This window comes from Leptodactylus fuscus, chromosome 3 (assembly GCF_031893055.1).
Source record: "Leptodactylus fuscus isolate aLepFus1 chromosome 3, aLepFus1.hap2, whole genome shotgun sequence".
Lineage (NCBI taxonomy): Eukaryota > Metazoa > Chordata > Amphibia > Anura > Leptodactylidae > Leptodactylus > Leptodactylus fuscus.
In genome coordinates this window covers 43,365,724-43,378,882 of record NC_134267.1, presented here as the reverse complement: position 1 = coordinate 43,378,882, position 13,159 = coordinate 43,365,724, and the positions used below count along the sequence as shown (strand labels likewise).

The 13,159-nt window shown below is 41.3% G+C and overlaps 1 protein-coding gene across 1 annotated transcript in view; it reads right to left on the bottom strand.

Annotated features, from left to right (window-relative positions):
* The window catches only part of LOC142197305 (proton-coupled folate transporter-like), a 150,822-nt gene that overhangs the window by 68,727 nt on the left and 68,936 nt on the right, over window positions 1–13,159 (bottom strand). The window contains exon 4 of the mRNA XM_075267497.1: window positions 2,378–2,516. Within this exon, the coding sequence (XP_075123598.1) occupies window positions 2,378–2,516 (139 nt within the window). The remainder of the gene's footprint in view (window positions 1–2,377; window positions 2,517–13,159) is intronic.

Sequence of the window (13,159 nt, the reverse complement as noted above, 5' to 3'; positions counted from 1 at the left end):
GTCGGCTCTGCTCAAGCCAGATGCCTGGCAGAGTGAATGAAGAGCCGGAAGATGCCGCGGGGACGCTGCAAGGAGAAGACTTCTCAGAGGATCCAGCCCGACCCTCACTTGTGGACTTGGTAAGTATAATTTGATCGAACGTTGCCTACCCCTGAAATGAGCATTTTCCCCCCATAGACTATAATAGGGTTCTATATTCGATTCGAGTAGTCAAATATTGAGGGGCTACTCGAAACAAATATCGAACCTCGGACATTTTACTGTTTGCTCATCTCTAATTTTTATGAAAGTGCCAGATCTGCCATCATATACAGACCCCACAAGGCTTTAAAATTATTTGCTTCTACAAAACCCTCCACATAACATATTCGCTAAAATATACAACAGCCTTTAATTTCCACTGTATGCTACTAATCCCGAATGATATTGAAAAAAGCCATGCGGATCTATAAAGGGTTTCATCTACACAGGTTAGAGGAATTAGCTAGATAGGGCAAACTCTCTAACACACGCTTCTTCATGATGTATTTGTATACATTTAAAGAGGACCTTTCACCACTTTTGGGCACATGCAGTGTTATATACTGCTGGAAAGCTGACAGTGCACTGAATTCAGCGCACTGTCGGCTTTCCCGATCTGTGCACGATGTAAAGAGCTTACGGTGCCGGTACCGTAGTGCTCTATTGTCTGAAGGTCGTTTATGACCGTTAGCCAGAGACGTCCTTCTGCCTCGCGGCGCCTATCGCGCTGTGCTGTGGAGCTGGGAGGAACGCCCCCTCCCTCTGCTCACACAGCTCGTCCATAGACCAGCATTATCAGGAGAGGGAGGGGGGAGTTCCTCCCCGCTCCACAGCACAGCGTGATTGGCGCGCGAGGCAGAAGGACGTCTCTGGCTAATGGTCAGAAACGCCCTTCTGACCATAGAGCACTACGGTACCGGCACCGTAAGCTCTTTACACCGGGCACAGATCGGGAAAGCCGACAGTGCGCTGAATTCAGCGCACTGTCAGCTTTCCAGCAGTATATAACACTGCATGTGCCCAGATATGGTGAAAGGTCCTCTTTAATACTAAAATCATTAGTAGGTGTTTCATACTCCATTTATTGGGAATGTCATGAAGCCCTTGTTCAATTCTACATATTTGGTGGCCATGCACTTGCATATTAAGAATCTGGCCATTTAACAAACATCTGTACCACTGATTTAAAACTAATGGCACCCCTTATTCTCCACTGAAGTGGGTTTTAAGCCCTCTAGAAGTAGTCTATTATTTTCATTATAAAGCTACTAATTCCCAAATGATGTTGGAACAAGCCATGTGGATCTATAAAATGTCTCATGTATGCTGGTTAGAGGAATTAGCTAGATGGGACAGATTAACCAGATCTGCTTTCCTAAAGCTGTGGTTTGTGAGCTTGGATTGACGTCATGCAAGTAGACCTACTACCTCTCCATTGTTCTTACACAATCTCGGAATCTCAAAATCTTACACTATCTTGGAATCTCGCTATATCACCCACAGGTTCTTAACTTATGTGTGGTCCAAGGTGGGTTTTGAGTAGACTTCAGCTCCAGGTGTGAGTCCTTGGCTTATTACTGAACCGGAAAAGGCTGCAGAGCCTGCACTTCAGTGCAGATACAGGGAGTAAGAGGAGGTGCATGGGTCTGACCTGTAACCCTGAGTCTGGTGAGACAATATTGCACCTGTTTTTTTTTTTTTTTTTTTTTTATGGCTGGTAGTAAGCCACACATATAGTTAAGTTATCATTTCTGTTTAGTTAGTCGCTCAGACGAGCAGGATTTTGTTCTGTTTTTTTGCCTGAAGTTAAGGCTGTATTTTATTGCTCATTTTGTGCAGTCAAGGTTTATTTAGTTTCCTTTTTTTTTTGTCTAAATATACCTGTTTGCTGCAAAAAAACACCCCCAAAAATGTTGTGCCAGGAGTCACATAAGCTCACTCAAAAGCAGTGTGAAAGACTGGTGGAAAGCATGCCAAGCACATGAAAACTGGTGTTATTCCACCAAATATTGATTTCTGAATTCTTCCTGATTTATAACATTAGTATTGTCTCTAAATGAATATGATCTTGTTTTGTTTGCATTATTTGAGGTCTGACACTAATAAAAAAGAACAATGTACATTTTACTCAAGAATATACCAATGAAGAGAAAAATCAGAGAAACTGGTCTTTTAATTTTTTTCCAGAGCTGTATATGGACCTTATACAACATGTTCATTGTATAGCTTCCATCTATTAACTTGCACATCTTGTACATAGCCCCAGTCTTACTGTAAATTTAAACCATTTACATTTAAGTGTATAGGCAGCTTGAAATCTATTACTCAAATATTATAAATAAAGAAAACCTCTTACTTAGAAATACCATCCACTTTGTTTTTGAGAATGCCATGAGCAGGAAAGAAGCAGTTCTCAAGATTACTCCAATATTGGCGAGCCAGGTTTCTTTTATGTGTTTTAAAAGCCAATGAAAAGTGAAGATTAAACATATTCCCTGTACAAAAATAAAACAAATATTCAAAATGCATTTATGAACAACATCCTGTATATTTCTGGCATTAAAAACACAACAAACAGGTACATTCGCAACATCTACATTCCTGGTGCAGTTCTGTAGACTCTCTCTAATCTTTGCTTCTTTGGACAAATAGACATATTGTACTGGGGCTGATTTATCTTGCCTTGGTTGCCAGTTTTCTCGTGACCTTTGGGACAGGAGGAGTGGGGGGAGGCAATATGTCTCTGTCAGGGTTCTTTCCCCAAGTAACCTCAGCACAGCCAGACCTTGAGCACTCGGGGATACTTGTGTTAATAAGTACATGTCGGAATAGCCTTAAGAAAGGCTATTGTTCTCTTACCTTTATTATTCTGATCCTCGCCACCGTTCTTGAGAAATTTCTTCTTTCTTTCATAAGTAAATGAGTTTTCAGACAGCACAGGGGACATTCCTCTGTGCTCAAAGGGTACTCTCCAGCGTGTCTTGGTCTTCTTCACCGCGACCAGCTGCATCTTCATCCAAAAGCGCTGACTGCTCATGTCTGTCGGCCATATTCCTGTAGCCAAAGGGCCACTCATGTAAGAGACCACAGGAAAATGATGGACATGCGCAGGTGGCAGTTTTGGATTAAGATGTGGCCGGTGATGCCACGAAGAGGTAGCCGGCAGAAGAAGACAGAGGTGTCGCAGGAGAGTTTTTGGACAGTACAAGGGATGCCCCCTACACTGTTTGAGCACATTGGAACGCCCCCTGTGCTGTCTGAAAACTCACTAACATATGGAAGAAAGAAGAAATTTCTCAGGAACAGCGGTGTGGATCAAAAAAAGAAAGGTAACTAAGTACACTTAGGCTATTGCTACGTGTACTTAGTTAAAAAAAGAGATTCTAATGATAGAATCCATGTAAGGCAGACACTGTGGTACCATTAAGAATTGATACAATTTATCCAAATAATTGAGCTTTGTGACTGGTGGGAATTACTGTATATGGATTTAGAGATTTTCTATAAACTCATACACCACTTGCTAAACTTTCTAAGGACAGCAAAAATGAATGAGTACAATGTCCAACTGAGTGAAAGATAAAAAGTGGCCTCAGAACTCAAACCACCATAGATGAAAACTTCTAATATGTCACTATTCCATGTCAGAAAATTTCTGGAATGGTACTTTAGGTAAACCTTTAAGTGACTTTTGTTGTATTCATAAAAATGACATATTCCGTAGTGACAAGAGACTATCCCTATAGGATTTTCTATCTTGATGTCTACATTCATGATATTGTTAGATAAATTGATAGAGAGAATGGACCTTACAAAATGATTTTCTGAATCATGTCCCCACTCTACAAGCAAAAAAAAATAACACGCTATATACACTGTTTTTAAACTGTATTGAAAGCAATTACCGGGATAAGGACATAAGCAATCTAATTTCCTGAGCACAAAAATTGAAATAAGTTGTGTTATTGATTTTAATGAAACTCCTTATTACCGTTTCCCACTAACCAGAACACATTCAGTTTAAAGTAATTTAAAAATGTATCACTTAAGGACACCCAGCCCTATTATTACAATGTATTACTTATATTAGGTTTTTGAAGGATTAAACAATTATGTTATGTATTCATACGTGCACTGTCTGTCTAAAATTGAAAGAAACCTTTTAAAAAAAAAAATCTATATTGGTGAAAAAATATGAAAATGAAAAGTAGAAATAAACTTCTACGAATGCAAATTCTCCCCAAGGTAATAATTAGATGCCAATGCAAAAGTGAAAATGATTCCCAACACAATAAGAGACAAGAAAGAAGAAAAGGCCATGAAAAATTAAAAGGATTACTCACATTGTATATAAAAACATCTTGCAGAAAAACAGTGGAGACGTCATTTATAACAACCAGGCACTTTCTTAATAGAACCTGAAATGTCAGTTTTAGAAAATATACTATATTGCCAAAAGGGAGTGGACACCAGATGGTTACATTTACATATTTGAGCTTGTTGAGCGTTATATATTCCAGAACAGTGGGTGTATATGTAGACTTTCTGTGTTCATAGTCATCCAAAATAGCATTTGTAAGGTCAGGTGATCGGTGTCCAAAGCAAATGTTTTTGAAGGAGTTGAAGAAAGGAGTTCAGGGCAAACTAGTGGAGTTCCTTCACAACAGACTTGTCAAAATAAGGATATGGACCTCACTTTGTGCAAACTGTAACCACAAAGCTTACAACTCTATAAAATATTTTGTTATGCTATAGCATTAATATTAGTCTTTAAAAGGGGTTGTCTAAAACCTAGCAAAGTTGGATACTGATGACCAAACCCTAGAATATGTTATCAGTATCAGAGTGGTCGTAGAACCAATACCTGGAACCTGCACTGATCAGCTGTTTCGCCCATACCTTATACCAGGTGTATTGCTGGAACCAGATTTGCAGTTCCCAGCACCATTGCTATATCTCTCTGTTTTTTGTTTTTTTTTTTTTCAATTCTTAGTTTATTTAAATTTTACAACATATTACATAGGTACAGTGTTCACACAAGATGGAATGAATGACAAATAGAACAAAGTAAAATGGAATTGACTCATCTGAGTGATCTAAGTCTGAGCAGAAGGAATCCTTTCATCAATGAGAAGCAAAGGTGAGCCAGGCTGAAGTTTGCCGAAGACCATAAGGATTGGACCATAGAGGACTGGAGTAAGGTAATCTTCTCTAATGAGTCTAATTTTCATCTTTGCCCAACACCAGGTCGTCTAATAGACGGAGACCTGGAGAGGCATACAAGCCACAGTGTCTTGCAACCACTGTGAAATTTGGCAGAGGATCTGTGATGATCTGGGGATGCTTCAGTAAGGCTGGAATTGGGCAGGTTAATCTTTGTGAAGGACGTATGAATTAAGCCACATACAAGGTTATCCTGGAAAAACTCTTGCTTCCATCTGCTCAGGAAATGTTCCTCAACTCTGAGGACTGGTTTTTCTAGCAGGACAATGTACCATGCCACTCAGCTAGTTCAATCAATGTGTGGATGAAGGAGCACCTCATCAAGACCCTGTCATGGCCAGCCCAATCTCCAGACCTGAACCCCATTGAAAACCTCTGGAATGTAATCAAGAGGAATATGGATAGAATGTAATCAAGAGGAATATGGATAGTCACAAGGCATCAAACAAAGACGAACTGCTTAAATTTTTGCATCAGGAGTGGCATAAGGTCACCCAAAAACAGTGTAAAAGACTGATGGAAAGCATGCCAAGACGCATGAAAGCTGCGATTAAAAATCATGGTTATTTCACAAAATATTGATTTATGAACTCTTCTGAGCTAAAACATTAGTAATGTTGTTTCTAAATTAATATGAGCTTGTTTTCTTTGCATTATCATCTTGTGTGGTGCCAGTCCCAAAGAAACCCAACCCGATGGTGAAGGTCCTAGAGAGACTGGTCCTAACACATCTACACCCTCTAGTTTGTTCTGCTCTGAACCCTCTCCAGTTTGCCTATTGGCTGGACATTGGGATGGATGATATCATCATCCACCTTCTTCACTGGACTAGGCTCTCTCTCACCTGGAGAAACCAGGGAACACTGTGAAAATAATGTTCTTTGATTTCTCCAGTGTGTTCAACACCATTCAGCCAGGGCTCCTGGGGGACAAGCTGGACCCTTTTGGAGTGGACCAGCACCTATCCATCTGGATATTCAACTACCTCACAAGCCGACCACAGTATGTGAGAGCCAGGGACTGTGTGTCGGACGCTGTAATCTGTAGTATGGGGGCACCACAAGGTATAGTTATTGCCCCATTCCTCTTCACACTGTTCACTGATGACTTTAGGCACAGTTACCTACAAAAGTACTCTGATGACTCTGCAATAGTAGGCCTCATCACCGATGGTGACAATAGGGGGTACAGAGACATAAACCAGGGTTTTGTAGAATGGTGCCAGTGGAACCACCTCAATTTAATGCTGGGAAGACCAAGAAGATGGTGAACTTAGAAGTTCTCTGATTCCGGTGGAGATCCAAGGGTCATGCACTGAGTTAGTCAAGACCTATAAGTACCTGGGTGTGCTCCTCAATAATAAACTGGACTGGGCTGATCACCTGGATGCGCTGCACAGAAAGGGTCACAGCAGTTTCTACCTGCTCAGGAGGCTGAGGGCCTTTGGAGTCCTTTGGGCACTTCTTCGGGCCTTTTTCAACTCTGTGGTTGCTTCAGCCATCTTTTTTGAAGTGGCCTGCTGGGGGAGCTGTATATCAACCAGGGACAGAAATAGAGTTGACAGGCTGATTGAAAGGGCCAGCTCTGTCCTGAGGAGCCCCCTGGACTCAATACAGGTAGTGGGTGACAGAAGGATACTGTCCGTGGTGAGCTCCATGCGGGAGAACAAATCCCACCCCATGTACGAGAACTTGACGGCACTTGGCAGCACTGTCAGTGACCAACTGCTTCACCCAAAGTGTTAATAGGAGCGCTATTGGAGGTCTTTCCTCCCAACCGCAGTCAGGCTACATAATCTGCAACAGACCATTCGAAGACAGAGAGAGCTAAATGATCCTGAAGTCTTCTTTCTTTCTATTCTTCCTTAGCTGCTATTGACTCCTAGTATAGTATTTTTCTTAGCTTATGTGTGTCTCCTTCTGTAATATATTGCTGTTTATCATCCTGTATCTGTATTATCATGCTTCTGTAACACACTGAAATTTCCCCACAGTGGGACTATTAAAGGATTATCTTATCTTATTTGAGATCTGACAGCACTGCTTCTTTTTTTTTTATTATTTTGACAATTTCTTTTATGCTGCAAATACAAAATTATTTGTTAAGTGAGCGTTCCCCACTCTAATGACACTGAACTGTGAGACTGGCCCCTCTAGCAGTGCACTTATATCAGTAGTCGAAAATTAAGGGCACCAATACCACTTGACCTGGAGCAGATACCTGCAAAACTGATATCAGCTTTGCAACTTTATCAGCCAACTATCAGTTTTGCAATGGTATACAGCATGCCATATGTTAGAGGACATGAACAATCCTCATTAATGGACCTTTTGTATACCACGTTTGGTAATTCTCATTTATAAAATCATCTGAAAATGGTTCAAAGAAATGTAAAAAGTTATTTTAATGAAACATGGTATCTTCAGCCTTAATTTAAAATGTGATATCATGTTCCACAGTACAATACAATACATATTATGTTGCATAAATGGTATATTGGATTATACTAGTAATGCAAATATTCATCACCACTTATAAAAGGAAGCCAGAAAATCAAGTTGAACTTCGTATGGAATTTTCAGTGTAGGAGCCAAGTAATTAACCTCAGTTCAATTCACTTGGCAGCTACTTGATATAGCAGCAAACTCAATATAATATCCCAGCAATGCTTCAATTGTTTCAATACTGTGTCTGTTTTAAAGATCTCAAACTTTATCTATGCAAGTTTAATTAAACAAGTTATTTCTTATCAGCAGCGACTGGTCATTAACTGGGCCGTAAATCAGACACATTAAAAACTTTGAAACTAATCACAGTGGAGACAATTAAAATGGTCTGACAATGAATATGAGATAAATATAAATATATATTGGCTTGCAAAGACCTATGACCTACAGCTTAGAAATATTTTTAGGCTCTTCACAATGAAGTTTTATTATAGCGTTAAACATTTTTCTTTTTTTTTTTTTTTTTTAGGTAAAACTGGAAAGCTACAATAAAAAGTAGCCCTAATCTTAAAATAACACACTCTTCCGTCTTCCGTCTGTCTTACTCTAGGTTGGGGACCTGAAGAACCGAAACCTAACGCTTACCCGTGCAGACCACATACACTATAGTGGGATCCCCCAGGTTTCCGCCCAAAAATGCGATGAATGTGGAGAAAACAATCTTGTTTATGGCCAGGGCCCAATGGGCATGAAATGCCATGATATGCCTGCAGAAATGTTACGCCTTTTTACAGTAATTGCAAAGTGGATGGGATTCTTGCAAATCCAATGTCCACCTTTTGGTAAAAACCGCAGCGCGGACTTGCTGTGATTTTCAAAACTGGTGCGGTTTTGTAAATCGCAGCATGTCAATTATATCTACAGAAACGTTGTTGGCTCACCTGGAGAAAACTCAGCAAACTTTTTGTTTAAAGCGCTGCAGGAAGAACCGCGATGCATTCCTGTTGCAACGCTTTAAACAGAGGGGCAGCCATTACTATAGCACACTCTGCAACTTTGTAAGCATCACACTTGAACTTAAAGTGGCATTCCCATGAACAGTCATATTTATATTTGTAGATAATTAAAAGTTAAACATTTTTGCAAATATAAGTAATTAAAAACTGCAGCGTTTTAAAGATTTTCTATAAATATCTTAGTGGTGACAGTCTGTTGTCTTGATCAGTTGCCATTGGATATAATCACAAATGCAGAAACTTTCTATGGTCTGGAACTCAGTCATGAATTTGTTATAGTTGCTGGGTTATTACAAAGAGACACTATATGTATCAGAAGATATCCCAGCCACAATAAGGAAAACCATGGCTGGTTTCCTGACCCTAGGAAGATCTTGCATTCATGGTCATATCTAGAGATGAGCGAACACTAAAATGTTCGAGGTTCGAAATTCGATTCGAACAGCCGCTCACTGTTCGAGTGTTCGAATGGGTTTCGAACCCCATTATAGTCTATGGGGAACATAAACTCGTTAAGGGGGAAACCCAAATTCGTGTCTGGAGGGTCACCAAGTCCACTATGACACCCCAGGAAATGATACCAACACCCTGGAATGACACTGGGACAGCAGGGGAAGCATGTCTGGGGGCATAAAAGTCACTTTATTTCATGGAAATCCCTGTCAGTTTGCGATTTTCGCAAGCTAACTTTTCCCCATAGAAATGCATTGGCCAGTGCTGATTGGCCAGAGTACGGAACTCGACCAATCAGCGCTGGCTCTGCTGGAGGAGGCGGAGTCTAAGATCGCTCCACACCAGTCTCCATTCAGGTCCGACCTTAGACTCCGCCTCCTCCGGCAGAGCCAGCGCTGATTGGCCGAAGGCTGGCCAATGCATTCCTATGCGAATGCAGACTTAGCAGTGCTGAGTCAGTTTTGCTCAACTACACATCTGATGCACACTCGGCACTGCTACATCAGATGTAGCAATCTGATGTAGCAGAGCCGAGGGTGCACTAGAACCCCTGTGCAAACTCAGTTCACGCTAATAGAATGCATTGGTCAGCTCTACTTCATCAGGCTAATAGAATACATTGGCCAATCAGCGCTGGCCAATGCATTCTATTAGCTTGATGAAGCAGAGTGTGCACAAGGATTCAAGCGCACCCTCGGCTCTGATGTAGCAGAGCTGAGGGTGCACAAGGGTTCAAGTGCACCCTCGGCTCTCCTACATCAGAGCCGAGGGTGCGCTTGAACCCTTGTGCAGCCTCGGCTCTGCTACATCAGAGCCGAGGGTGCGCTTGAACCCTTGTGCACACTCTGCTTCATCAAGCTAATAGAATGCATTGGCCAGCACTGATTGGCCAGAGTACGGAATTCGGCCAATCAGCGCTGGCCAATGCATCCCTATGGGAAAAAGTTTATCTCACAAAAATCACAATTACACACCCGATAGAGCCCCAAAAAGTTATTTTTAATAACATTCCCCCCTAAATAAAGGTTATCCCTAGCTATCCCTGCCTGTACAGCTATCCCTGTCTCATAGTCACAAAGTTCACATTCTCATATGACCCGGATTTGAAATCCACTATTCGTCTAAAATGGAGGTCACCTGTTTTCGGCAGCCAATGACTTTTTCCAATTTTTTTCAATGCCCCCGGTGTCGTAGTTCCTGTCCCACCTCCCCTGCGCTGTTATTGGTGCAAAAAAGGCGCCAGGGAAGGTGGGAGGGGAATCAAATTTTGGCGCACTTTACCACGTGGTGTTCGATTCGATTCGAACATGGCGAACACCCTGATATCCGATCGAACATGTGTTCGATAGAACACTGTTCGCTCATCTCTAGTCATATCCATTGGCAACTGATTAAGACAACAACTTGTAACCACAGAATATTTAGAGAAAATCTTTAAAAGTCTACAAAATTTTAATTACTTATATTTGAAAAATATTTAACTTTTAATTATCTACAAATCTATTAGTAGATTTGTCCTTTCTGGACAACTTCTCAAACATAATGTTTTGGCATGGCTACCTCCTGACTGGTGTGCTGAGCAGTTTACACTACCTGTATCCTGTCTTATGCTAGGACTTGCTTGTAGTCTGTTCTGGCCTATCCTGCATGCCATGCTGAGGTAAGATGATGCCTCCTCTCTGTTCTTGGATTTTCACCAGTAAGATCCAATTCTGTGCCCCTGGCACTCCATCCGTACTGGCTTACATATCCAATGTGCTCCAGATCCCACTAAGGTCCTACTCTTTTAGACGACCCTTGGAGCGATACAGAAGACACCCTTGCTGGTGCGCTGCTGATCCCAAACTGAACAGCTCAGCTCTCTCCTAAGAAAAGAAAGGTTGCTAGCTCACTCAAATAGTGCAGGATCTGTAGAAGTTCTCCTTCCACAGATAACCAAAAATAGAAGATAAAAAAAGTAAATATCAATGGGTGTATTGTAAGGGTTTGCATTCACTGCTTATCATTCATTTTTTGTATAGACATACTGTACATGTCACTATCACTTTGACATAACTTCACTACGTTTGCCTTAGAGAGTTAGAAATTTGGATACATAGGTTCCTAAGTATCCAAATTTAGAGTCCTAAGTTTGTGCTATACAATGTCTTAAGCCAATTAAAGGTGTGATTCATACCGAACCTGTCCAATTCAAAAAATATTTTGGTCGTACCCTATCCCGAAACAAGGCAAATCTTGAGATGCTCGCTAGCATCTCTAGCAGTACATTTTATGACCAGGCCCCCTCGCTACAGTAAAGTCTCCAGGTGTAGGGAATTTTATGCTTACCTCTTCTTGCAAAGTGATGATGCGGTGCTGGACTGTGCAACAATGTTAATGTCGTTGGAGCCATGCTGTATCCTGCTCTGTGGTACCGTAGTGACAGGATAACGGGAATTACAATAGAAAAGGTGCACAGCTGGGCGCTACATATCTGCGCTTTGCGTGAAGAAGACATTTATAAAATTAAGGATGTAATTTGATGTGGAGTGGGGCGACCATTACCTGTGGGGTCACCAATATCTGTGTACGTGTGGCTGTTACCTATGGGGGGACTGTTGTCTATCATGAGGGTTAATTAGGACACTTATGTGGGGGGTGGGCAGGTCACTATGTGAGTATTTGCCAAAAATTCTATTCTTCTTGCTATTCTATATTCTTGCTATAGTGCTTGTACCCTGAATCATTTTTATCTTGAATCAATGCTATACTTGAAAAATATACATTGTGTTTTATTATGTCAGCACTGCTTTAGTATAAAATGTCTTTATGTGTTTAAGCTCCTGCCGTTGACCGTTAATTTGCATAGAAGACAAGGTCTCATAATGTACATGTAAAGTTTGTCTTCTGGCTAGTTACCAGAAAAGACAGGTTATTAACGCCATCAAAGAACACAGAATGTGGGATTGTTTTTTTCAGCATTTTATTTGACTAGGAAATTATTACCAATTATTAGAAATTTCCCAGATCAGTCAAGATTAGGTCTAGGTCATTTGTTTTGTTGAAATTGAATTAAAAGTGTAGATGGCTTGTTAGCAGAAATGTGTAGTCGCGCCTGTGAATTTTTGGGTTTGTTTTTTTATATGACAGTAGGATAATTCTGTATAATTTTAACAAAAAAAAATGTATAAAAATTTGAGATGAGCGAGTATTGAAATATTCGAGATTCGATATTCGTTTCGAGTAGAGCCTCAATATTCGACTACTCAGTAAAATCCCATTATAGTCTATGGGAAAATATGCTCATTTCAGGAGAAACCACTATTCGACTAAAGGAGAGTCACCAAGTCCACGAGTAGCAGGAGGAGAGTGTTTAAGAGGAGCGCTGTGCAGTTAAAGTGCACGGACCCCATAGACTATAACGGGTCTGTGCGCTTTAACTGCACAGCGTTTGCAGTTGCGCTGATATTCCGTTCGGGGGGTCCTCCTGCAGACTCCTTCCAGATGGGAGGCAACTGCTAATGTGACCTCACTCATCCTGCAGAACCAGCATTGATTGGCCGAATGCTATACAATGGATAGCGTTTGGCCAATCAACACTGGTCCTGCAGCAGGCTCTTCTTTGCTAGTCGGGAGAGCTGGCAGCTTGTGTTATGCGGGAGCTGACGTTTTCTCATAGGAATGCATTGACCAGCATTGATTGGCCGAATGCTATATAGTGTACAGCATTCGGCCAATCAACGATGGTTCTGCTGGAGGTTCGTCTGTGAGGAGGCGGAGTCTAAGATCAGACCACAATGAAGACTGCTGTGGTACGATCTTAGACTCCGCCTCCTCACAGACGAGCCTCCGGCAGAAGCAGCATTAATTGGCCAAATGCGGTACACTGTATAGCATTCGGCCAATCAACGCTGGTCAATGAATTTCTATGAGAAAATGTCAGCTCCCGCATAACCGAAAGCTGTCAGCTTTCCCGACTAGCAAGGACGAGCCTGTTGCAGAACCAGTGTTGATTTGCTA